We start from the raw sequence: 24,768 nt of genomic DNA on the forward strand, positions 1-24,768 counted from the left end.
CCTTCTAACCCACTTAGTATTTTCACATTATTGGACAGATTTATCACTTGATCTTTCAGCAGCAATTTATTTACTTTTATAAAGAAAAGCTGATTTTGGCTCAGATTCAGTGTTTTAAAAAGCCGACGACAGTTATTTCTTAAGTACCCATCACAGGGCCGTGGTGTTGCCACCTTGCTGATCCTACCCCTCAACGCAGACTTGGGTGCTCCTCCTCATCTGCCTATGGACTTCTCTCTCCCACCATTTCCAGTGACAGGCTGCCCGGGGCTTGTCCTTAGCCCCCGTCCTTGTCTTTCCCCTCTCTCTGGTCTCACTCGGCCTAGTTCACCAGGAGTTAAACTCAGAAGGTGTCTTCAGGAGCAGAGCAAGTGAGGGACTTCCTGGGGCGGGGCAGGGATCAGGACCTTCAGTTACACAGGGAGACACAGCTGTGTCAGTGCCGTGGAAGCTCCTCCCACATGCCCTTCTTGTTGGAAACCCCACGTCACGACTGGGGTAGCATTTAGTGCTGGTGCTCACCTTTATAGCCACAGCACAGACGGCCTCCGGTCCCCAGGTCGCTCTGACAGCTGCTCACTGAGAAGTTTACGAGGATGTCCTGTGTGCCCGTCTAAGAAGGCATCTGACCCCACCATCACCCCGAGTCGCCAGGCTGCTGCTGGTAGGTGTCCAGCTGCATTGCCCCCCGCGAGCTGCCGTCCCTCTGCTCGTGCTGATCTCCTTTCAGCTGTCCCTCTTCCAGGAGCCGAGGAGCAGGCCCAAGGTTCCCATACGCAGAAACCGCTGGGAGCAGTCGGTGCCTTTTCAGTAACACTGGTCGACATTGAGGTGGTGGTTTGCGTGGTTGCCTGGTGTCCGTCTGCCTGTAGACGGTAGCCACATGAGCACAAAGACCCCCGTCTGGCTGCTCACCCTCTCCCCTGCTCCTGGGCGTAACACTGAGGAGAGCTGATGGCGCTCCTCTCCTGTCTCGCTGTGGCCGGCCGAGTTCTCTCCAGGAGGCTAAGGAAAGCCCACAGCAGTTACTTAGTCTCACCAAAGTGGAGTTTGGTGACAGTCCATCTAGGTGCCTTACACATGTGTGTCGAACCCAGCCCCCTCCCACATCAGCAGGCCGCACGCCCCTCCCCCGGGGGTGACACAGGATGGTCAAGTCTCCTCGATGACAGGAGCACTCTGCCTCCCCGTCACCACCGTTTGTCAGGAAGCAGCATCTTCACAAATGTGGGTCTTATTCTGTGCCCCCCACAGTTACTAGTGCATTCATCCCATAAGAGCAGTAGGCCGTGGTTCGTGGAGTTCGCGGTTGATGGCTTTTTTTTTTTTTAATTGTATAAGAATAAACCCTCAGAAGGTTCAGAAGGCCCCTGAATGGAGGCAGAGCCTGAGGTGACGTGTGGACAGGCCAAGGAGCACTGAGGAGCTCCCAAGCTCAGGCTGGGGGAGAGCCCAGGGAGGTCCCCTAGGAGGGACCAACTTACCAGCGCTTGACCTGGGGCTTCCCGCCTGCCAGAGACGGGGCAGGAGCGCGGGCGAGGAAAGCCTGAGGAGGCAGCCCCCGCGGGACGGCTCGGCTGCCTTGGCCGCGGGGCCTTCCATGAGAGGTGCTGGCCGGGTGCAGCCGCAGGGAAGGGCACTGCTCTGGCCCCCAAATGGTCCTGCAGCCCTGGGGCCCGAGAGTGTCCCTTGGGGAGTGTGTCTGACACAAGCAAGCCGCATGTGTGGCAGCGTGGGGTTAGTACGCCAAGGACCGCCAGCGTGTGCGACACAGCAGCCTCAGGAGCAGTAAGGCAGCCGCCTGGAATTAACCCACTTCTGCTTTACTAAGCCACCGACAAGCAGAGTCCTCCGTGGACATGACTCCTGGCAGGTCACAAGTTTTATCTCGTGCCTCACCAGGTCCTGGTGAGGAATAGCTGTTCAGAGAACCGGGAATTGTGTGTAAACGTGACACTGAGGACACACATCGACACACTCGTAGACGTGCACGTCGGCTCCCCACTGAGCTTCCCACGTGTTTCTGTTGCACTACTGCGGTCATTTACAGAGTTCAGGCAGCAGAGCATTTACATCAGAGTTATTCTGAAATAGCAGGAGCTCCTCAGAACTGTAACTCAAGACCCAGCTGTTTTAACCTTTCCAGGATGGTGACGTGAAGCAGTGGAAACACTCTGCACACTGCAGGTAAGAGCCAGCCTGCAGCCGCTGCCACGTTCCTGCCAGGTGCTCAATGCGCATTTGTCCCCAGGTGAACAGCTAGGTGCTGGCGCTTGCCAGAGCTGGACTTGGTGGGATTCTCAGGCTGACAGCTCTTTGTGGGGCAGAGCCGACCTATTTGGTAGACTGTGCCATCTGAGGGTGAACCTGCACAGTGTCGTGACAGACTGGCGAGGACTGAGAACACAGCCGCTGTTACCTTCTGGCAAAAATAGCTTGCTGATTTCCCCCAAACTGGCTACTAAAATCAGTGGCCATCTGTCGTCACCATAGTTGTTATACACAAAAAGAATGCAGGATTCTTAAAATTAAAAAAATGTTCTGGACAGTGAAAGTTCTGCCGTGGACCTGCACAGCCATGGCCAGTGCTTGGGCTGTCCATCAAAGCCCAAACTGCTGCAGCCCACGAGAGAGTAAGCCCTGGTATCTACAGCAACAGGAGACACTTGGCAGGGGAAGAGGACTCCGCAGTGAGGCTGCAGGGGGGTGCAGCAAGGTGGATGGCGGGCTGTGTGTCTGGGCCATCCCTTAGGGGCCAAGAAGAGGGCTGGGTCCTTACCTGGAGCTAGCTCAGCATTGTTTGGAACCACTCGCCTGAAAGCCGTCCTAACGGACATTCCTTTCACTTCTCTGAAACCATCAAGCGCTGTCGCTCAGGCCACCTCTTAGGATCCTGAGAATGTGGTCCTCCTTCTGTAAACAACCGGGCGTTCCCCGACTCCACCGGGCATCGCAGGTGAGCAGCTCGAGAAGGATCAGTTGCACCATGGCTTCAGGTAGAACCATGCTGTGCACCTGTGTGTCCACTGTGAACGCTGACAGGTGTGTCCCTGGCTGCATGGTGTGCGTGTTGGTGCCAACAGGCTCCCGTGACTCACACCCTTCAGAAGCCGTGTCCCTTTGGATTGACCTCGGTCTTGAGTGGGGTTCATATCACCCCTACCTCTTGCACGGCCTGCCTCAGATTTTTTTTTTTTAAGAAATTGATAGTATTGGCATAAAACTTTTTTTTTTTTTAAGAGAGAGAGAGACATAGAATTTTTAAAATTTATTTTTTAGTTTTCGGCGGACACAACATCTTTGTTGGTATGTGGTGCTGAGGATCGAACCCAGGCCGCACGCATGCCAGGCGAGCGCGCTACCTCTTGAGCCACATCCCCAGCCCCATAATACGTTTCTTTGAGAGAAGACAGTTGCTGTCACCATCAAGAAAGCCACTCCACATGATTTCTAGAGCTTAAGGCCCAATTGGATGGTCATTTGTACATGTGTAACTCGAGATATGAGCTTCACAGGGTGCAGTTTCCTTCAGGGTCGTGCCTCCAAGTGTTCCTATTATATACTGGGGGGATCTCGTTCGCTCCGTCGTAGAAGAAATCCCCCCTCTCCCCCCTGTCCCCTCTCCCCCCTTTCCCCTCTCCCCCCTGTCCCCTCTCCCCCCTGTCCTCTCTCCCCCCTTTCCCCTCTCCCCCCTTTCCCCTCTCCCCCCTTTCCCCTCTCCCCTTGTGATCCTCTTTCTTCTCACCCTGTCTCCAGTGCAGTTGGGGATTCTTAAAATATTCTCTTTGGCCAGTATCAGAAATTTGCCTCCAAGAAAAACACTACTGAGAATGTTTTTATTTCAGGGCTTGTGTAGTGTTCTCTGGAAATTTCTGTAAAGAGCGTTGTACCCATTCTTCAAAATCTGATGGTGGTCCATGGTGAGTGAGTCATGTAAGAAGCTGTGATTTTATAACAAAATTCAGGTTGAATTTTAATCTTTTTTAAGGGCTTTGTGAGTGATTTCTTGTTCGTCGCACTTTGTTCCTCAGTGTAACCTGGTTCTCAGGAAAGACAACTCGTGCTGTTCCTGCTTCGTGACCGTCTGGCCTGGCAGAGGCATAGAAACAGAAAATTGAGTCGGGAGTCGCTCTGATTCCTCTTGGTGGGAGACAGGAAGTGAAGGGGCTGGGGCAGCCAGGGTGCCCCTCAGGTCCAGTCGCGTTGGCTCTGCAGGAGTGTAGAGCTGGGTCCCTCTCTCAGATGCTGTTTCCCACGCTCTGAGGACTGGCCTGCAGTTCTCTGCCTTGGCTCCCCACTGGTCCCTGAAAGGCAAGGGGAGTGTCCCGTGGCCAAGACGTCCTGCTTCCCAGTCCAAGTGGGGTGGCAGCACATGGCCAAGCCTACATTCAGGGCCCCTGCTGATCTGGACACCCTGCAAGTACAGATAAATCCATCCTAAGTGCAACGACATGGTTATAAGCTAAATTAGTGCCCTGCAGAACTCTAAACAGGTGGGCTGTCAATAGATCGCCAGGTGTCTCATAAATCAAAAGGACACTATAGGGGATCAGTTGTCTCCACACAGTGTGACTCAGTTTGGGCCATGTCACGAGGGGATTCAGTAAGCATGAGGGGACATGGCTTGTGGGCGAGGAGCATAGGATCAAACATGATCAGAGTGAACTGTGATGTGTCTGCAGCCCTGCCTCTGGTCACAGTGAGGCACCCTGTCATTCTGCTAAAGGTGCAGCCTTGCAGAGCGGCCCAGTCCGTGTTCTGCTCAGCTGGTGCTGACATGAACTCCACGGCTCCTCAGGAGGAGTCATCTCAAGGCCTTTCACTTTTTATCCTTAAATTGCAGATTAACTACTTTTTTTTTTTTTTTTTTTTTTTTTGGTACGAGGTGTTGAACCCAGGGGATACTTAACCCACGGAGCTTCTTCCTAGCCCTTCTTATTTTTTTTATTTTGAGACAGGGCCTTGCTAAGTTGCTGAGGCTGGCCTTGAACTTGTGATCTTCCTGCCTAAGCCTCCCCAGCTTCTGGGATAACAGGCGGGCACCATCATGCCCGGCAACTTCTTACCCATTCTAAGAATCACTTCCGATTGCTGGTTCTTGGCGCGTCACCTTCGCAGCCAGAGTTCGCTGTTGTTTCATGGGGTCTTCTCCAGCAGACGTGGCAGCCCTGGCCATCCCAGCCCGCCAGGGTCTGAGGCTCATGCTGGGAACCTTCATGGGGTGGATTCCAGAGTTCTTTCCCCTGGTGATGCAGAGCAGTTGCGCAACCTCCGCCCCTTTGGGTCCTTACAGAATACCTTTGCAGTGGGGAAGATCCTAGCAAGGGTGTCAATGTTGGGTGCTGGGATGGGGACACAAGGCAGAAGTTGCTGTCTAACTGGAATGTGGGCCCTTTTTACAGTCTTGATGAAGGCATTGTCCTTAGTTGGTGAGCATGAGTAGTTAGCTCAGAGCCCCCTAATTTGTAGACTGCCATGATTAAATTGTGGACCCCCTTGTGGACAGCCAGCCAGTCTGTGGAGCTCATCTCCTCTGGGTGTCCCTGAGCAGTGCCAGAGCCCTTGCTCTGCAGTAGAGCAGGCACCGACCTGTGAGCGGGCGGTTCTTTCTAGAGTGCTCTGCTCTCCCCTGAGCTCCCTCTGTTCCTCCTGGCAAGACCCAGCGTGCTTTCCACCTCCTGACCTCATGATTGAGGACAGATAGACACGTGATCTTCCAGGGAAGTTGAGGGTTGGTATTGCCCCCAGGAGAACGGTGGAAAGATGGAGGAAGACTGACCACTGCCCAGGATCTGTGGTGCGGAATGCAAGGAGCTGGCCTTACTTTTTGGACAGAAGACTTCAGTCACATGAACAACAGCCACAGACTTTATTAGGAAGGAACTTCCATCATTTTCCAAGACTTACAGTAGTACTTTTTTCTTTAATGTAGCCAAGGCACTTTAAAAAAAAAAAAAAAACTACCTAATATACCTGGCACAGAAAAGCAAGTACTGAGGCTGCAACTCTGCAAGGAAGAGAAGGACCCAAGGCCTCCGAATGTGGACACCTTTTGGAGAGGCCACCATGGACCAGGCATGGGGCAGGAGGGTGGGGGCCATTCTGGTGCCTGCACAGTGCAGAGGCAGAGCAAGCAGCCGGGATGGTCCAGGTGAGAAACAGCCTCAGTGTGCCGACGGCAGCAGAGGAAGGAGTGTGGGAGGAGAGAACATGTCTTTTAGGAAGATCCAGCAGGATTTGATAGTGCGTGGCAGGTGGGAGTGGGGGAGGCAAGGCGGCTTCCACCTCTGTTCTATGAACAACTGAGGGAAGTGTGTGGAGCCCTTGACCTAAGTGGTGCTGCCAGGGGAGGGGTGTGGGCAGAGTTTGGTACAATAGGACTTGTGGCTCAGGCACATTGAGTTGGAGTTCCCATCAGACATTCAAGTTGGGATACACACGTCAGACTAAATGCATATGTAGGGGAACCGTTAGGACTGTGAAGGTGCGTCTGGGGACTGTTGGTGTGTGGCGATGTTTGCAGCCCTGGTACCAGGGAGTGTAGAGTGAGCAGAGGCGCCAGGGGAGGACTGAGCCCTGGCTGTGTGCACCGGGGAGTCTGGGGAGGAGGGGGCAAGGACACCACATTACACCCTGGCCACAGGTATTTTAACAACAACAACCAAAAAAAAAAAAAATACTCAAATACCTTATTTTACTAACAGGAGTTTTCTTTAAAAATATATCTAATATTCTATGTACACTTTATTGTGGAAGGACTTTTATTTTAATTAAATTTTACACATTATTTTTGAGAGTGTAACTTAGCAGCCGTATCTGCTTGCGCATGAGTGTTCCAGAGATCAAAGCTGAGCCTCTTAAGGAGACACGGGTCATTTAGTAATTCAAGCCCTGTGAGGGCAGTCTTCACTTACGTGGCCCCAGAACCTGGGACTGGACTTGAGACTCGGTGCATAAGTTTTAAGTGAATAAATGAGTAGGTGAGTGGTTTATTTATGTTCTAAATCTCAGAATTTCTTCTTGCCTCTAATGAATATGCATTCTACATCATTCCAAATTACAAACATACCATGTAGTTAGTATGTTTCTTGTTAAAAGCCATTAGGGCAGAATAGCCTGCTGTGCACTTTGATTCAGAGTCAAGGAAAGGACAGACGCAGCAATCCTTGTGGTTGCCAAGGTGCTGGCTGGGCCGGTGTGGTGAGAATCATTTCTGCCTTATTTTCATTCAGTGAAGTGGTGCTTCTGCTATTTATTTTAGTTACATTGGAATTTGTTATACTTATTTCTTTGTTTTCATTTTGATAAGACAAGTACGTGCTTGTGTTATTTATAAAGCTGTTTGGACTCCGCGTGTAAGTACAGTGGTGAAATGCTGGGTCACTGTGGTCGTTGCTTAGACGGATTTAAAAAGCGGCTCTGACCCAGCAGTTAAGTCTTAGAATCTGGGAACAACCCATTTTCATTTTTGAAAACCGGAAAGGATGGGGCAAAATACAAGCAGAATTAATCTACTGAAATATCTGGATGAACAGAGCTGGACTGTTTTTTTTTTCTTTTTGGTACCAAGGATTGAACCCAGAGGTGCTTAACCACCGAGCCACGTCCCCAGCCCTTTTTATTTTTTTGAGACAGGGTCTTGCTAAGTTGCTTAGTGCCTCACTACATTAAACTTGCAATTCTCCTGCCTCAGCCTCCCAAGGCCCTGGGATTACAAGCGTGCGTCGCCACAGCTGGCCCAGAGCTGGATTTCTTGGTGATACTTTTCACACACATGTCAGCGAGTGGCTGGCTATTCCAGCTGCCCTTTAGTCTATCAATTCATATATTTTGAAAATGGGAAAGAGCTCTGAACTACTTCAGTTCTCTATTGCTTAAGTTAAATAGATGTGTTTAGTTTCTTGCCACTTTTTAAGACTATAACACGAGTCATCCAGGGATGCTTCTGAAAACAGAGTCCGATTTGGGAGATGTGGTCCAGAGCTGCAGGCTCCCAGGTGGTGTGTGCACACCTGGTCCTGGGACCACACACTACTCAAGAAGGAGCCATGGGACCAGAGTTGGTGTTTGTGTGTGGACATGGAGCTGCTTCCAGGGGTACTTGGAAAAGTTGTCAGACGTAGAGCTGCTCTGTCATTGGTTTACATATCTGAGTTCATTAGTCTGCACAGTCATCTGTGGAATTGTGGCCTGAGCGCTTAGAGCAAATGCCTCTTGGTCACTTGATGCTTAGGAAATGATGTGTTTGGAATTTGAACTCAGATCTTCCATAGTCTGTGGCCCATATTCTTCTTCTATCTGCTTCCACAGACCTAAGTCGAGAGCACATTTTCATCTTCCGTAGTCATTCTGAATTACACACCGCCTGTGTGTTCTTAAAGACTGATGGTAAGGGGTGGGTTTTCATGCCTGCCCCGCCATTTCTTAGCTGTGTAGCCTTGAGTAAGACAGTTAGACCCCAGGCCTCAGTTTCCTTACCAGTAAGATGGTGGGAAGATCAGCCAACCAAAGGGCCCAGTGAGCACTGAGTGCTAAATGCTATTAGCATTCAACACACATTTTTGACACCTGTCACTGATAGTAAGATCATAACTTGGCTGTACCTTGCTGATATTATGCTGAGTGAAAGAAGATAGAGAAGCCCACACATGGTGGGATTCCTTTCAGATGGCATCTCCGGGATGGGAGTAGTTACCATTACCAGGGGACAGGGCAGAGGGGAGAGTGGGAGGCCGCCATGGGTTGACGGATGCACAGTGCTTTCCCAGCTTGATGAAAACGCTTTGAAGCTAGGAGGAGCTGGCAGCTGCACAACCTTGTGAATGTGTTAAGTGCCACTGGCTTGTGCCCTTTAGCACTATTACTTGTATGTTTGAAAATGTCACTTAAATGAAGCAAAGTCATATGAAAACTTGCTCCACTAAGGCAAGCAACACATCTACCAAGCACACTTATGTTTTTAAATGAACTTCATGGAATCGCAGGAAGCATTTCTTGACGTTATGATGAGATGGGTTGGAAATACAGAGGAATGGCTTATTTTGGAACAAACAGTATTGCCTTGAACCTTTGCCAGTTCAAGCTGGTTCTTTGGAACACTAGAGCTCTTCTGTTTTCTGGCTCCAAAGTACCCACTTATTTTGTTATGAAAAATTATACCATTTGCATCTCTTAAGTTTTTCCCCTGAAGTTCATTGCCAACTAAAAATAACTTCATTGCCACAGTTTCCTTAACTACATGATTGCTTTTGTAGTTTATAATGAGGGATAATGTATTTGTGTGGCAGGTTAACAAACTTGCCCTTTGTCACAAAGCTGTGATGTAGTGAAGACTGGTTTACACCCAGTTGCCTGGATGCTGTGGGTTTGAGCAGTGCATTATACTGTCCAGTTGGGGAAGAATCAAAAGCTTATCCTTTCCCCAGAAAAACAAAACTGTACATACTAGCAAATTCTTTTAAGTTGTGTTGTTTGAGAAAATCACTGTAATAAGTGAGACAATCTATAAAATCTGGAGAGGAAAGTATTTATAATTGGATTTTTATAGTTTGAGCTTAAAACAATAAAAGATTAATAAATTACTTCTGTTAGTATCATAATACAGAAGAAATCTGCAAATGCAGCATGTTGTTATACCTTTACCACCATGGGTAGGGGAAGGACAGACGGGCAGACCGTGACAATGGTGTCTCAGCCCTTGTCATGTTAACAGAGACAGATATGTGACAAAATGGAGAATAAAGCGGACTGTTGGACCGTGTGAAGTTAACTAGAATCCCTTGGGTTAAATCTGGCACAAATTTCTAGCTGTCAGATTTGATTTTCATTCTTTAGCCTGTATCTTAGGCAACTTGAAGCCTGCCATATGCAGAGACCCTTGTGGACTGTGGTCCCCTCTTGTCCCTGACCAGTTGTGTTCCCACAAGTATTCTTTATAGCTGCCAATGAACTGAACAGTCGGGCACACGGTGGCCTGGAGACTGGGCCAGACCCAGAGATGGATCATAAACTTAATGTGAGAATGACAGGAATTTTGCTTATCAGACGTTGTCAACGTTAACATGTTTTCAGGGTGACCAGTAAAGCCCTCAGGTGAGTTAAACTGGTTTCATGTTACAGCTGAGATTCTCCTACCTGAGGTGGTGAATCATCAGTGCAGTCGTCAACCTGAGAACCCCCACACACACACAGACTGCTCCTCCCCTGCCGCCTCGGCCTTCTCTCTCTGCTCTGGCTAACAGAGGGCTGTCTTTCCCTCTGTCCACACTTCCCTGTGGTTACCCAGCATGGTCATTGTTTTTTGTTTGACACTTAGCCGTATGTGTGGCACACCCCCGTGGGGGTCCTGTGGGGGGAAGGAGCCATTAACGTGCTGTGGCTGTCCTGCATTTCTGGGTGTGGCTTGGTCTCTTCTCCTTTCTGGGACTACTCTCAGACGGGCATCAAATCATGTTAATACAGAGGCCACTGAGAAGCAGATGGACTTGGCCGGAGTGGAGCCCTGGTCCTCTGATGAGAGGCAGATGGACGGCCGGAGTGGAGCCCAGGTCCTCTGATGTAGGTGGAGGTGTTGGGCGGGGGGTCCGCACGTTAGCGTGTGTGCCTTTGTGTCTGAGCTGGAAGTCTCCCCAGAAAGGCTGTCCTGCTGAGGGTGTCCTTCCTGACGTAGCCAGAGCGAGGCTGGACCACAGCGTGTTCCCCTGGGCTTCCCACCGCAGCCCTCAGGAAGGTCATACATTTGGGGGTTGCCTTGTTCCAGAGGAGAGTGGGGCAAGGGGTGAGAAGTTCTGCGCCCCGATTTCTGCGAGTCTAGGAACATCAGTTCTCAGACTGTGGAAACGAGCAGATGGAGACTGGGTGTTTCCTGGCTCCTGCCCTCTCTGGATCTGCGCTCAGGCCTTCTCATCAGCCCCTGTTCACCCATCTGCTCTACAGCTTCCAAAATATCCTTCCATCCCGTCTTCTGTGGACTCTGCCCATCCTTTTAATTCCACCGTTTCGGTTGAGTACTGGGAGCGGGTGAAACAAAATGGTACTTCTGCTTTGCCATCCTGACTGGAGCCACGCTGCCTTCTTCCTGGTCCACCGTGTCCGCCATGCTGCTCTTCACGTGCATTGATAACTGTCCCTCTTTCTAGCCTGAGAGCGCTGCAGCCATCCTCCACCCCTGTCCACACGGAGTGACCAATGTGTGCAGAGCAAGAAAGACTGTTGGTATTCTGTAGAAGTAACTGCGTAGCCAGCCCGACATCAGGGAAAGTGACGTCTACTACTAGCTGCTCATCTGAGAATAAAGCAAGAAAATAGTTCTTATCTAAATTCATCAGCAAGATTTGAGCTTTATCAATGATGACTTTAAAATACCAAAAATTCCCTTGTCCCTTGTGTTTTCTTATTCCTGCAAGAAATTCTTATTCCCTTGTATCTGTAGTCTTTTTAAAGTAACTATTGATGAATGACGTATAGTATCTTGTTTTTTTTTTTTTTTATGGGAAACTGTTTTCTCTTTATTTAGACCTTAAGGAGAAAAAAATGAACTTTGGTCACATGTTGCTTAAAAAAAAAATCCAGTTTAACATATTTCTAAATAGATAGGACTAAATGATCAGAGAAATAATTTCATTTGTAAAAATTTAGCCAAATTTTATCAAAAACCCAACATACAATGTAATCCAAATTATTATAAAAGCTGGGATTATACATTCCAAATGTATGTCAGTTGAATTCCCACCCAACAGATGTTAACCCAATATGTCCCATCATCCTATATAGAACTGAAAACTTGGGACTTTGATTAATGTACTTGCTCTCATGTTGTTTTGGTCCAAAAGAGCAGAACTGAATTGGTAAGAGTAAATAGCTAATCTTTTGCCAACAATAATTTAGATTGTGATTGGCAGCAGAAATATCCATGATGAATAATTCTACTTTAACAAACTACAGTTTAGGAATATTTCTCATGAACACGTCACAGTATCAAATTTTTATAAGAGAAAAATATCTTGTTCTTAAATCACTACAGAGCTGCCATCAAATGTTTGAGATTAAGTCAATATGATATATTCAATATTCTTTTCAAAAAAGAAACACCCTTGTCATGACCTAATGTGTTACAACAGGATGCCGAGTCTCACTGTGGGTGCTGAAATACCCACCCCACCCCCCAGCCATTTAAGGCTATAATAAACGCAGGACCCAGTCCTTTGTGTTCACGCAGCCTCATTCCTCACTTTATTTAGCTTCTTAGTTATTTTTGTTTTCTCAGATATGTTATGGGAAATGTGTTGGGTCAGCCTTTTGTTTTTGAGTTCATGTGCTGCCCAACTGTGGTCTTACATGTTGAGTTTTCTATTTTGGATACTCTACTAAGGTAGATATGTTTGGCTAATGAGAGTCCAGAGCTCGAGGTTTACATTGCATTTCTTACATGATGATTTTAGAGCAATCAAATTAGCATCTTCTGTCTTTGTGATATTAATTCTTGAGATGCCTGTATAAATTAAATTTATCAATTTGCCTACCAGAATTCTAATAGCTGCCTTATGGTTTTATTTTCTTAACATTTAGAAAGGGATAAATTCAGGAAACATGAATATTCTCCAAGTTTGTTTAAATTCAGTTGACATTTCAGTGTGGTTTATATTTGAACTTCAGGGCACACGCGTTTGTAAGACTGCTCATTCCCTGGCTTCCCTCACCAGCACGTTGTTTCCCAGGGCCTCCTGGCTGAAAGGAGCCTGGTGTTGAAACTTCTTCCTTTTATTTCCTGGACTAATTATATGAGTTTGTAGAGATCCACACAAATTGCTTGTGTATCTCTAAACGATAACATACATGGGCTGGTAAAAGGAAGATAAATGCTTAACTGTTTTAAGACACCCATTAACAGCCAGATGAGAGCATGATTTCAGTGTGGAGTTATCAGTTCTCTATACTTTCTTTCATTCAACTGTTTCTTTTTCGTTGTTGTTGTGGTCATTGTTTGTAAGGTCGTTTAAGCCATATAAACTAGGGAAAACGGGAAAGAGATTTAAATGACAGAGTCCTCCTGCGTACAAGGTTCTGGTGAGGACGAGCAGTCACAGGGAGCAGGTCCCCGAGAGCACAGCGGGCTGTTTTCCATCTCGGCTGCAGACAGATTTTCCCACATTATACTCCGTTCCCCTTCGTTGTCTTGGGCCCAACATCCCCAGAGCTGCTGCTCCTGCCTCACAGGACTGGGCTTCCGGCCCTGGTGCCCTGGGCTGCTTTTGCCATGCCTCAGTGCCACTCCTGCACTGGGGTGGAAACGGTATGCTCTCACAACTCACCCTGGGGACCCAACCAACCCCATTCCCTCGCATTTTTCCAAAGCACCATCTGCTTCTAGCCAAAAATAAGTACATAGCGCCTGTCTCCTTTCCCTGTCATTCTCTGTGCCTAATGACCTTTTACACATTACGTAAGATGCAGCTTGAAATGTCAGCCCCGCTTGTCTTGACTCTCCTGCATCGAGAGTGTTTGGGAGCCATCTGGGATTATTGTAAGCATTATAAGCGTGAGCTCAGCTCAGTCCAGAGCAGTCTTGCTCAAATGAGAGCTTAACACCTGTTGTCCATTCAGGAGGTCACATGTGAGAATATAAAAGTACTCCCTGAAAGAGATCTAAGAGATGTGGTCGTCTCCAGAAATTTAATTATGAAGGTTCCGTGACACTGAGTGGGAAAACCAACATGGATGGTTTACATCAGGCTCCTTACCAGAGTGTGGACTCTCTAGTTTGGGGGCTGTGGTCCTGGGACCTGGCTTGGGTTTTTATTTGTGGTCTCACTAAATTATTCACAGATGAATAGATGGAGCAGCTGTTTAAAGTCAGAACTGGCAGGTGCTGAGGATTGCATTCAGCTTCCGAATCCTGTTCTTGTCATTTGTTCCACAGTGATGCCCACTTTCTTGGAAAAAAAAATACGTTGCTATCTCACATTGAATACGTATTAGCTTTAGTATGTGAAGGAGGAAAGACATCTCCTGTAGGTGGTACTGAGCCTTAGAAATTATCAAAAAAGAAGGAGACAGGTCTCATATTCTGGTCATTCATCAAAAGGAGCTTAGACTTTGGGTGGAAGGATGGACTTGCTGAATGTAAGAATAATGCATGCAAAAGACTAGCATGAGTCTTTTAGCTGTACAATTCCACTGGTGTGTGGAAACCCATAGATTCCAGGGGTTTGGTGATAGAATACTGATGCCTGCAGAATATGAAGCATTGTTGAGTTGAAAATGAAAATGTTTTAATCATTTAAAAATGTGTGGATTCCAGTAGTAGTATTGATGGAATTGTGGTGATGATGAACATGAACCTTACTGATGAGACGTTTAGTCTTCCGCACTCGAGGAAGGGTTACTTCCCAACACCTTCTCCTGAACACATCAGCTAATGCTAGCAGCAAGTCCTAATCCTAAAGGATCACTTTTTAAATTTGGCTTGTGTTGCATCTTCTCCCAATTTTTAAATCTCATTTGCTTACGTGTTTCTTATTTCTGTGACACAGAGACTGAAAGCCAGGGTCTTGTTTAATTCTTTGGCTCACTAAGATAATGACTCAATTTCTAGTCACTCTGAGTTTTTTCTTGACCAAGTGTTAATATCCTTAACACATCTGAGTACACATGGGTGTTGGAGACACATGCATTTCAGATCTGGGTCCTCGCTGTGGTGCTGTGTCTGTTTTTACTGTCATCAGAGTGGCTGTTGCCCACGAAGAGCCTGAGGGATGTGTAATCAGTGTTCTGCTTGTTGTGTCCTTCACAGGTCCTGTTGTCTTTGGAGATGGGTCACTGGATTTCCGAGGAGCCTTTTGAGCTTTTTGACCACTTCCCTGCAGCTCCCGTGAGTCAGATAATGTTTTGGATGGTGAATGCAATCTAGTATTGCTATAAGCGTGAGCTCAGCTGACTAAGTCCAGAGCAGTCTTGCTCAAATGAGAAAGACGTAGCCGCAGAACTTCACACCTGTTGTCTATTCAGGAGGTCACGTGTGAGGATATGAAAGTAGTACTCCCTGAAAGAGAGTCTCCAGAAATTTAAATATGAATTTAAAGTAGGGGTCCTGGGAACCTCAGGAGCACAATTGAGGAAAATAAGCCAAATGGATTCTTGACAGTGTAGCCTTATATATTGCTGTTTTAAAAAGTAATCATTGTTACTGTTATCAGAGACAAAACTGATAGGTATGAAAATTGTGGCTTGCTATCATTATCATGTGGTCTTTATATTTTGATTTTTCTAAATTCACTTCAACTATACTGACTTTTAAATATTTCAGTTAATGGAAAATTTCCAAGTTCTAATTTAAAATAATAATAATAATAGTGAAGTGGGTTAATTATGGCTTGTTTGGAAGCAGGATTATACAGAAGTTGGCTTTTATTTTCAAGAATGTTGACTGGTTTGTGACAGTTTATTATTTCAAAAGATTAATATCTGGAAGATAAGTGATGGTTGTATCTGCCATTTGTTGTGTATTTGCTGACCGGCCCTCTGACTGTAATATAGCAAGAAACTGAACTCTGCTCTCCAGCCATTGCCGTTATCTGGGTTGTTAAATTGTTTTTGTTTTCATTTTTAAGATTACTGTTTTGATTTCCTTTCAACTTTGTCGATGTTTTCTTAAGGAGAGAAAAAAATTCCTCCTAGCAAGACTGTTTGTTTGAATACTATTAGGAATTGAAGTGTAAAGTGCAAACAGATTCTTCTCATTTCTGTCATAAGAGACTAGAGCCCTGAGTAACATTGTGAGGTCTGTTTTGGAAATCCATTTTTCCTGCTGCCTGAGACACTGATACAAATGAATCATGTTGCTGCCGGTTTTTTCTGTTACCATTTCCCCAAGTCCACATCCATCATTGTAGTCATTGAAACACCAGAAGCTTACTCTATTGTGAAGTTGTGAAATTTTCTTATTATCACATTTTTTTTTAACTTGATACAAAGCCGTGATACGCCTGTTGAATTTTTAAAGCGTTCTTAAATGCAGTTGTGGAAATAGTTCTCAGGAGCGTTTTTCACCCCCTAAATCGTTGGGAAAGTGAGACATGGCAGAGGGGAGCAGTGCCCACAGTTTAACTCAGAAGGCATAGTGAAATGTGAGGGCCCCCAGGCTAAGTCTGGAGGAAGGTAGGAGTGAAAAGGAAGAAAAACTGAATAAAGAAAAAGCAGTGGTGGAACAGTAGGAGGTGGAGACAAACTCGGGGAACGCTGGCCGCGGGTGAATCCAAACTTGCCAACATGGACTCGAAAGTGGACATCTGAGAAATTGCTCCTAAATTTATTCCCCAGATGTTCATTGTATTAATTCTACTACAAAACCTTTAAAAGGAACTGAAACAGTGGGACCTAAAGTTTTGCACTTGTGAGCATAAGCTGTGTTCATAAAATGCTCTATAAACGTTTGCTTATTTCATGAACATCAGATTTTATTTTTGCATTCTAGAACACTTTTTTTTCAGTTTGCTGATGAACACTAATGCAAATATTTTTTCTTAAATAAAATCAGAGGTGAGTCTATGACTTTGTCAATGTCTTAAATGGAATGTTTTTCTAAACCACAAATTAAATTTAGCTCAGTTTTCTAAAATAGGGCTTACTAGAAGAGAAAGTACATGTCTGTATTAGAATACTGAGAAAATCCTATAGTCTGAGAAGATAGTAAAGTGCATAATTTTCTTCATTGAAAATCAAACTTTCCCTTGTAATAAGGCACAGGTATTTTGTAACCAAATTACAAAATTGTAAATATTATTATAAAAGTTAAACATAATCATCTCACCTAATAAGTTATATTTAATTACTAAAATACCTTCATATTTAACAGCCATACTGGAAAAAAAATAGTACAATCTTCATAGAAACTAAAATGGCATACAATTTGAAATATGTATTTGAGCATTAACTTAAAACTAAGCTGTCAACAGATAAGTAAATACGCTGTTTTGGGTAATGAAAATTTAAAGTAGCTAAGAGGAGTAAAAATGCACTGTTATTTCCAAATATTAAACTGCTAATAACCACTAATGAGAAAATCCCTGAATATAGAGTCTATTTTTATGGCTTAGAGAAGTTTGTCTTCCTTGTAATTGTGATAGTGTTGCTGAATTCAGGACACGTGGATATTTACACAACCCATAAACAGTGCTTAGAGGATCCGTTCCAAGATTATCTCTACTATATAGCACAAGTGTTCTGTTTTCCAGTTATTTACTGATGAACTCGAGCATGACATTCTTGGTTGTGACAGCAGAGTCTGTGAATTGTCACTCTCTCAGCCGTGAATTCATCTTTGCATAGGTGTCCACCAGACCACAGTGCCAGGTCCTGGCTAGTTTGGGTTTTGCTTTGGCTCGTTAAGTGGTGCGGGTCAGCGATGACGTCGAGGTTGTCGTCTGGAGCATGGCTCCGTGGGCACCCAGCGCTGTCTCGGGTGAGGGATGGAGTGCAGCAGTGTCTTTCAGTGCTTTGGGATTAGCTGTGGGAAGAATCCAGCACAGTCTTTCTGGGGTATGCGTCCGGCATTTAGAAATCCGCCGGTCGAATCATCATGGTGGTGGCCTTAAGTGAGTAGCCTGACCCCTTCCAGTAGTACCACTTAATACCATTGAATTTATTTGTGTTCTGCTTCTGTGGATAGTACATTCCGTTCAGGTTGGAAGGGCCACATGCATCAAACCACCAGCCTGTGGAGGCAAAGCGCAGAAGGAATTAGGGCCCAGGGATGCCAGCAGGCCTGGGCATCTTCACGGGCATAGTACACCACAGTGCTGAGCGTGCTCCCAGCCACACACCCAGGTCCCAGTGCTGACAGCTAAGTGTTCTCATGCACTTTCGCACTCCTTTCCTCTTGGGCTACGTGAAAAGGCACCTCGTCCACGAGCACCTGCTTTAGAAGAGACCTGGTACATTGGGAAGTAAGGGACCTGGGAACCTCAGGAGCCCTAAGATGGCCGTCATCAGGCCAGGACTGCATCCCTCCCAGCAGCATGGGGGCTGAAACACCCAATGGGAAGGACTTGTTGCAGCTGGTTAAAAAGGAGGGTGGGAGTGGGTGCTGTCTGAGCCGGAGCACAGCGAGCAGAGCACGCCCTGCCTTCACTCTGGGCAGGGCCCACAAATGGCAAACCAGGGCCAGGGCTGGCCAGAAGAAAGGACCTTGGTTTGCATGTGTAAAGATTTGGGTTTGATACCATGTCTGTTAATTTTTTTAATACAGAAAACTATAACATGACTATTTTTGATAACGCCACACTTGGTAAAATAGATGAAGCAAGTGAACCTCAACTCGGGGCTCCCCCAGCGGAAGGTGGGGGCGGTATCCATGGGGTGGCCTTTGACTTATCTGTAACATTTTATTCCTTTAAAGAATTCTAATGCAAAACATATCTTTAACGTATACACATTGGATGTGAGTGCTACTTATCTCCCTAGCGCCTGACTGACTTCCTGCTGTGGATTCTGTTCCTTGAGATGCCTCAGATTAATGGAAATGTGGTGGGAAGCTTGTATGTTCCCGGAATCCTTGTGATATTGCAGAGTGACAGATGTGGCCCCCCCAGAGCCCACCGTCTGCCCTCTACGGAAATCACACCCAAGCAGATCTCTGGCTGCACATTAGGCCACAGCTTCTTCGTGGCCAGTCCACTAGTGCAAGTTGGCCCCTTCGTAGTCTGACCCTACCCCACTGTCACCTTGGGCCTTTCTTCTCCCATCTCTCCTGCACTTCCCCTCTCAGCCCCTAAGTCTCTATTTGTATAAAAAAAAAATAATGTGACTTCCCTGCTCTGGAGTAGCCATTGGGCCTGTGGGAGTTCTGGAAAGCCCCACAGAAACAGGTCTAGCAAGCGGGGCAGCAGTGACTGTGTCTCCTTAAAGCCTCCCTGCTGGGGGACGTTCCGTGTTACCAGGCAGCAACTGCCACCTCGGGCCGAGTTCTTGAGGTGGTAAAGACATGAAGTTGGGACTTACTGGAACTACTGGGTTTCACTTTATTTCCATAAAAACACCCTCCTTTTGACTACGAATGGTCCCTTAGGAGCCGAACGGCATAGGCTGGGCTGAGCGCTGCTGGTCTCGTTCGTGTCCCTTGTCCTGAGAAGCGGTTGGCCACCGCTCTCGCCTTTGCCTTTCCTGAGTGTAGGGAATCCGTTTTTGCTCATTCAGTTTATGTTCTCACGAATTAGTCCCTGCCAGTTTCTGTGTGCACTGTTGGCGAACTCTTGGTGCTATTTTAGTGTTTTTAAGAAGGAACTTGACAGCGTTTGTCACACTTCTCCCTTATCTCAGTCACTACCAACTGGTTCCCGTTATTCAATTTCTAAACCTTCAAAAATCAGAAGGGTGAGCTTTCTAACAGTTGGTCCCCATCACTGCGCTCTTAAGTGGCTCTGAATACCAATCTGCTGTCTAAGTGACGGCTGCAACAGCCTTTGGCTCCTGGGGATGGCTTCCGTTTCCGTTTTTAAAGCAATCTGACACAAAAGGTGGAAAACAAGAAAGGCCTTGATTTAAAGTGAACACTCACTCATTTACATCTGGGGCACTAATAAAATGGGTTGATAGTTTCTTCGTGTTCATAAGTCTTTGCTGTTATTCTAGTGAAATTCTCACCAATAAAAGACAACTGAAAATTCCTTGTTCAAACATTGCTGATGACTAGGAATAAAGGGAAATGGGACTTGGGCATCTATGTGACGTCTGATGTGCAGCAAGAGCACACTCGGGGAAGCTCAGAGAATACTGAGGCCCCCCCAGCTGCCAACTGCCGGCCCTTCCAGCCCTGCATTCTTACTCCAAACTAACCGTCTAAAAGAGTGAAAAGCAAATTTGCCTATATCAAGGTAGTATGTCTATTTATGAAATTGTGGACATTGTTACTAGTCACATTTGGAGTCCCAGCTGCCAGGCTTTTGCACTTTCAAAGTGTCCCTTGCCCATACAGAAGAGTCACCCTACCTCCTGTCAGCATTTGCGAGCATTTGCAGATACATTTGTCGTTGTCCGCATCCTTTGTGCTAAAGTCATTTCCTGGCTGGCTAATGCTGCTTATTTTGCCGGCTGTGCCTGAAAGTCCTTTAAGGTGAATCCTGTAAGCATGCAAAAGGAAAAAATAAAAACCGTAATTGGCTCGGGTCCTTGGTTTACCGTAGTGGAAAATTTCTCATAGTGAAGAATTCCCTTCTACAGCAGCGTGCTGTGGACTGGCCAGTGCACTTCAGTGCCTACCCTGGACAAAATAGTTTGCACTGGTATAAACAGGAACCAACTTATCATCAAATCCTTTAGCAAAGAGGGATGTTTTTGTGAAAACTTCAACACATATCACTTGCACAAGCATCAACAGGGACTGAAGGGCCCTGTAATTGATTTTCCTGCTGCTTTCAGATAAACAGAAGAGTGGGCTGCAGCATGGAGGGACCTCCCCCCGCCCCAGGGGGCACCAGTCCCTATCCACACGGAAAGGAGTCCAAGATGCTGACCAGCCTCAAACTCATTGTTTCCAGTAGGGGTGGGGGTGGCACAGAGAGGGTAGCAGACAAAGGATGGTCCTTGAGTTTGGAGTAGAAATCAATAGAACTGCATAGAAAATAAACCATGAGCCTTGCTTTGCCCCATTTCTCTACTGTGGTGTGGTCAACCTGTTCAGCCATGAGAAAGGAGGAAATGTTATACTGGGACACCAGATAGCAGCACATACTTGTAGAATATTGCACAAGTATGGCGTTCATCGTCATCGCTGTGCATGCAAAGAGACCCTGAGGAAAGGTGGAAGACTGTGTGTGGTTTGTAAAATCTTCCCCTAACTGTGCCCTAGTCACTGCCTCAGAAAGCCCACAGGTTGATGGTTTGGGACAGATCAGAGCTTGCTTTCCATGATGGGCATGGCTGTGGGAGGGGTGAACCAGAGCACCAGGCTCCGTGTCATGGAGCGCCATGACCTGATGGAGATACGGGAACAGGAAGACCTGGGCCAGGGCCCTGCCATGTTGCAGGAGAACGATACTTGAAGCCCCAAAGTTGTGCTTATTTTGTGAGACCTGCTGACAGTTGCTAACCACCTCCTTGGAAACTGCAGAATTCTTAAGTGTTCCTGTTGGCAAGGAGTTCCAGGACAAGGGGAGGTTGGCTGGTCCCAGGCATGCAGGCAGGCGGGCGTGTTGAGTGCTCCTGACAGCCCCAGAGCCGGGAGCCACCGCTGCTCTTACACAGGAAGCCACCAGGGTTCAGAGAGACAGACTTGCCCAAAGTCGAGAGTAAGTTGTGGCCCTGGGGCCCGCCCCAGGTGCACCCTCCTCCTCTGTTGTTTCCACACACCGGTGCCCGCCTTAGCAGGGGTGTAGCTGTAAAGGCCAGGGTGAGGGGCCTGTCCAGTGAGGTCCCCAGGTGTGGGTTCTGAGTAGCTCTCGTGTCAATCACTTTGCTTTCTTTTAAATTTGACTATAAAAATAGCTGTACTCTGGAAATTGCTTTAAATTGGTTCTGGTTGATTTTTTTCATGACAGTGGGGTAAGGACGTAATGCAGCATTTAACAGTTAAATCTCAGTGTTTGCATAAAACTGCAGTGATGTTGTTGGTGAAAACTAAACAATATTGAAGGTTTCATGTACAAATACATTTGAGTTAAAAAGAATCCCATCCTGTTGATGAATTTATCCATGTCTTATAATGTGTACTTCACGGTTTTCCATCACTTAGGGACATTTCTTCATGGGGGAAAAGCACCTGCTTATACACAATTGACATTCTGAAACATTGCAGCCATCAAAACTCATGATCCCATCACGATTCTCCTCTCTCAGTAGCATCATGTTTCTTAGGATAGTAATTTTTAATCTATTTTACATTTCCAAGTATATTAAGTTTTCAACCCATGTGTGTTTTTAGAGTGGCATGTCCAAAATTTGATTACATTTCTAAAGGAAATATCTGTTAAGATCCATCTCCAGTTTAAAATGTTTTTACAGTGTCAGCATACAAGGGTAATGACCCATTTTGTAAAATCTTTTTATCCAAACAGTCTAATCCTTAATTTTTATGTTTCTTTTTTTAAAAATTCCTATTGTAGATTCCTAACTGTTGCCAGTTGAAAAAATATTTAACTTGGAGGTAACACAAGGACTGACCACTCATGTCTCTGAACGCATGGACGTTCTGATGCCTTTGCAGTTGAGTTGGACCCACGGGAGGCCCAGACACTATCTCTGTTCATCTCCAAGGGAGCCTGCTCTCTAATGAGAATTGATGGACTGCGCTCCATGGACTTTTTAAAAGTCACACCGTGTTTATCTGCTCTCAAGGCAGGCTTCTGAATTCAGGTCTGCTGCCTTAGAGCAGGGCGCCCTGGGCGTCCTATCACTTCCAGGGGTCTGGTCAGGTACCTGGGCTTATAGCCAGCTCCCTAGGAAGCGACCCCAGGCCTGCAGGGGTTGGGCATCAATGAACAACTGCAGGCCAGGTGACAACTGTGTCTGTGATGCTCTTTTGGGCTCCGTTTGCTGCTGTGGCCTCACAGTAGATGCTCCATGTTTACCAAACCCCAGGAGCCTGCGCTCTTTGCGCAGCTGTGGGGTGGCATTGGTGATGGCTTTCCTCATATGTGTCCCTTGGGTGCCACCAGTCCAGTGTCCCACATCCTCCCAGTGGCTCCCTGCCACATACACTGCACAGGGAGTGCCTGGGGATGCCTGCTCCTGAGCTGCTCCTGCACCACGTCAGGCCCCTGAGCTGCCCGGTCTCGCCTGCTGGCACTCAGAGCCAGAGTCCTGGTCAAGTCTCCACACCTCAGTGGAACATTTAAGATTTTTGCCACCAAATGTGTGGAGACAGCACAAATATTAAAGGGGTGCTATGGATAAGATGTACTTCAGAGAAAAGAGGAAGCCTAGTAAACACCCACCTCATTTTAAACTTGTCAAGTAACCCCAAATTTGAAATTGAACACAACAATTAGATGTGTTTAAACTTCAAAAAAAATATTAATATCCTTTGGGAGAAAACAACATAGTCCCAGGTGTCCATCTGTCAGGATAGCCACGTTACGTGTCATCATAGGGACACTCGGCATTCACTTATTGTTTGGGTGGGTGTGGACACCACCATGTGCCCTGGAGGGTCTGGTCTCTGAAGATACACAGGAAGCACAACCAAAAAATTCCAAAAAGTTTCCCTAGTATTGTCATAACAAAGTTAGATTTGAAAACTGGGAAACCTAACTAAAGACAGTATGGAGTCAGAGGCGGTCTGTGCGTAAATCGTGGCTATTCAACGTGGATCTCAGGTTCTGGAATAGGAACATCCCCCAGTTCTTTCCGATCCCAAGGGCTTACCTGTAGTTGAGCTCCTCGCTGGACAGGTAGAAGTGCTCGTACAGCGAGTATGCCTCGCCGCCCTCCCAGTCCCGCAGGTGTATTCTGAGCAGGTAGCGCTGCCGGTTCGTCAGCTGTGAGACCAGCTCGTTCCCCAGCCAGTACTCTCCGGAGGGGTCGCCAAAGCCCTGGGCCCAAGCAGAGTTCATTCACTTCACGAAGTTTCTCTTTGTGGACTTGAAATCAACAGTGTATCTCTTTCCCTTGGACAACCTGCCAATCAGCAGAGCCACCCGCGCCCTGTGCTGCACAGATGCAGAACCTTTCTTAGAGGACAGTGGATTTTTAAAACATCAGTTTTAAGGAGCTAAGGTGTTTCTGGAAGAAAGCCAGTGGTGACACAAGTAGCACAACCAGGGACACTCGAGGAGCACCTCAGGTGCACCTACCCGGGTCAGCACTCGGTGCTGCTGCTCGCTTGGGGCTGGCCTGAGAGCACACGCAGCCTTTTGGGTGGACCCGACTCCTCCTGAGTGGGGAGACAGCAGCACCCCTGGAAAGAATCTTTCCTAAAAGTCTGCCTCAAAGTCATTGGTTGGTTTTGGGTTTGCAACTAAGGCTCTGAGGACCTTGAAAGCTAGTATGCACAGAGGAAGGCACTTCTTTCAAGCTGCTTTAAGGGACATGCGTACCATTTTGTACTCTTTCCACGACCTCTGGAAGTCGACACTGCCATCCTTGCGGCGCTGGATGACAGTCCACCCCCCGCCACTGGTGTCCATGTCGCAGTAGGCCTGTGAAAGGGAAGGGCACAGTCACACCAGAGACCTGGGACTCCATCCCGGAACAGAAGTGTGGACACCTGCTGGGAGCTGCGTCCACAGGGTCTCTGGGAGAAGGATGGGGTGAATCTTGGCCCTTAGATGACCCCCATACAGTTTCCTGAGAGATTCCTTGTGAAGGAGGCATTCCAGCAGATGGCCCTCCATCCCCACCTTCAGCAGGTCCAGAGCCCTCAACTTGTGTCCTCAGCCTTGCGACACTGTCAGTGCTTGCCTGTCCCTGCCCTCCCTGTGGAGTTGGCAAAGGGGATGCTCTTCCACTGAAGAGTCCCTGGACCCTGCTGCGTCCTTGCTGGAACTGAGGCTGCCTCTGTGTGCAGTAAGAACCAGGTTTCCCCTGGGGCACCAGTGGGCCGGCACAGCGGGCCAGAGCCTGGCCAGGCCTCTCTGCACCATGCCCATCACCCATGGTATTTTTCTTCCTGACACTCTTTATTTCTGCCTTTGAGCTGGCTCAGTGGGTTTAAACTTTGTCCAGAACATAGAATTCTTTCTTGGGCTAAGTGCATGCATGCTCAATTTCAACTCAGCTGGAGTTTTATTATGAAATTAAAAACCCCTGAAAATAAGATTACATAAACAGTTTTCAATA

General features: G+C 47.0%; 2 protein-coding genes across 5 annotated transcripts in view; one reads left to right on the forward strand and one right to left on the reverse strand.

Moving 5' to 3' along the window:
• Mcph1 (microcephalin 1) overlaps positions 1 to 24,768 on the forward strand; it is a 193,111-nt gene that overhangs the window by 70,236 nt on the left and 98,107 nt on the right. For 3 of the 4 annotated variants that reach the window (XM_005334356.5, XM_078030762.1, XM_040292039.2), the window contains one exon: positions 14,792 to 14,869. The exons of the other annotated variant lie outside the window; for it this stretch is intronic. In XM_005334356.5, the coding sequence (XP_005334413.2) occupies positions 14,792 to 14,869 (78 nt within the window). The remainder of the gene's footprint in view (positions 1 to 14,791; positions 14,870 to 24,768) is intronic. 4 annotated transcript variants of the gene reach the window in all.
• Angpt2 (angiopoietin 2) overlaps positions 17,317 to 24,768 on the reverse strand; it is a 49,853-nt gene continuing 42,401 nt past the window's right edge. Inside the window, exons 6-9 of the mRNA XM_005334345.5 lie at positions 24,027 to 24,128; positions 23,356 to 23,522; positions 19,984 to 20,114; positions 17,317 to 17,711 (exon numbers count right to left, since the gene is read on the reverse strand). Coding sequence (XP_005334402.1) covers positions 17,551 to 17,711; positions 19,984 to 20,114; positions 23,356 to 23,522; positions 24,027 to 24,128 — 561 coding nt within the window. The 3' untranslated portion in view covers positions 17,317 to 17,550. The remainder of the gene's footprint in view (positions 17,712 to 19,983; positions 20,115 to 23,355; positions 23,523 to 24,026; positions 24,129 to 24,768) is intronic.

Source organism: Ictidomys tridecemlineatus, chromosome 14 (genome assembly GCF_052094955.1).
Source record: "Ictidomys tridecemlineatus isolate mIctTri1 chromosome 14, mIctTri1.hap1, whole genome shotgun sequence".
Classification (NCBI taxonomy): Eukaryota; Metazoa; Chordata; class Mammalia; order Rodentia; family Sciuridae; genus Ictidomys; species Ictidomys tridecemlineatus.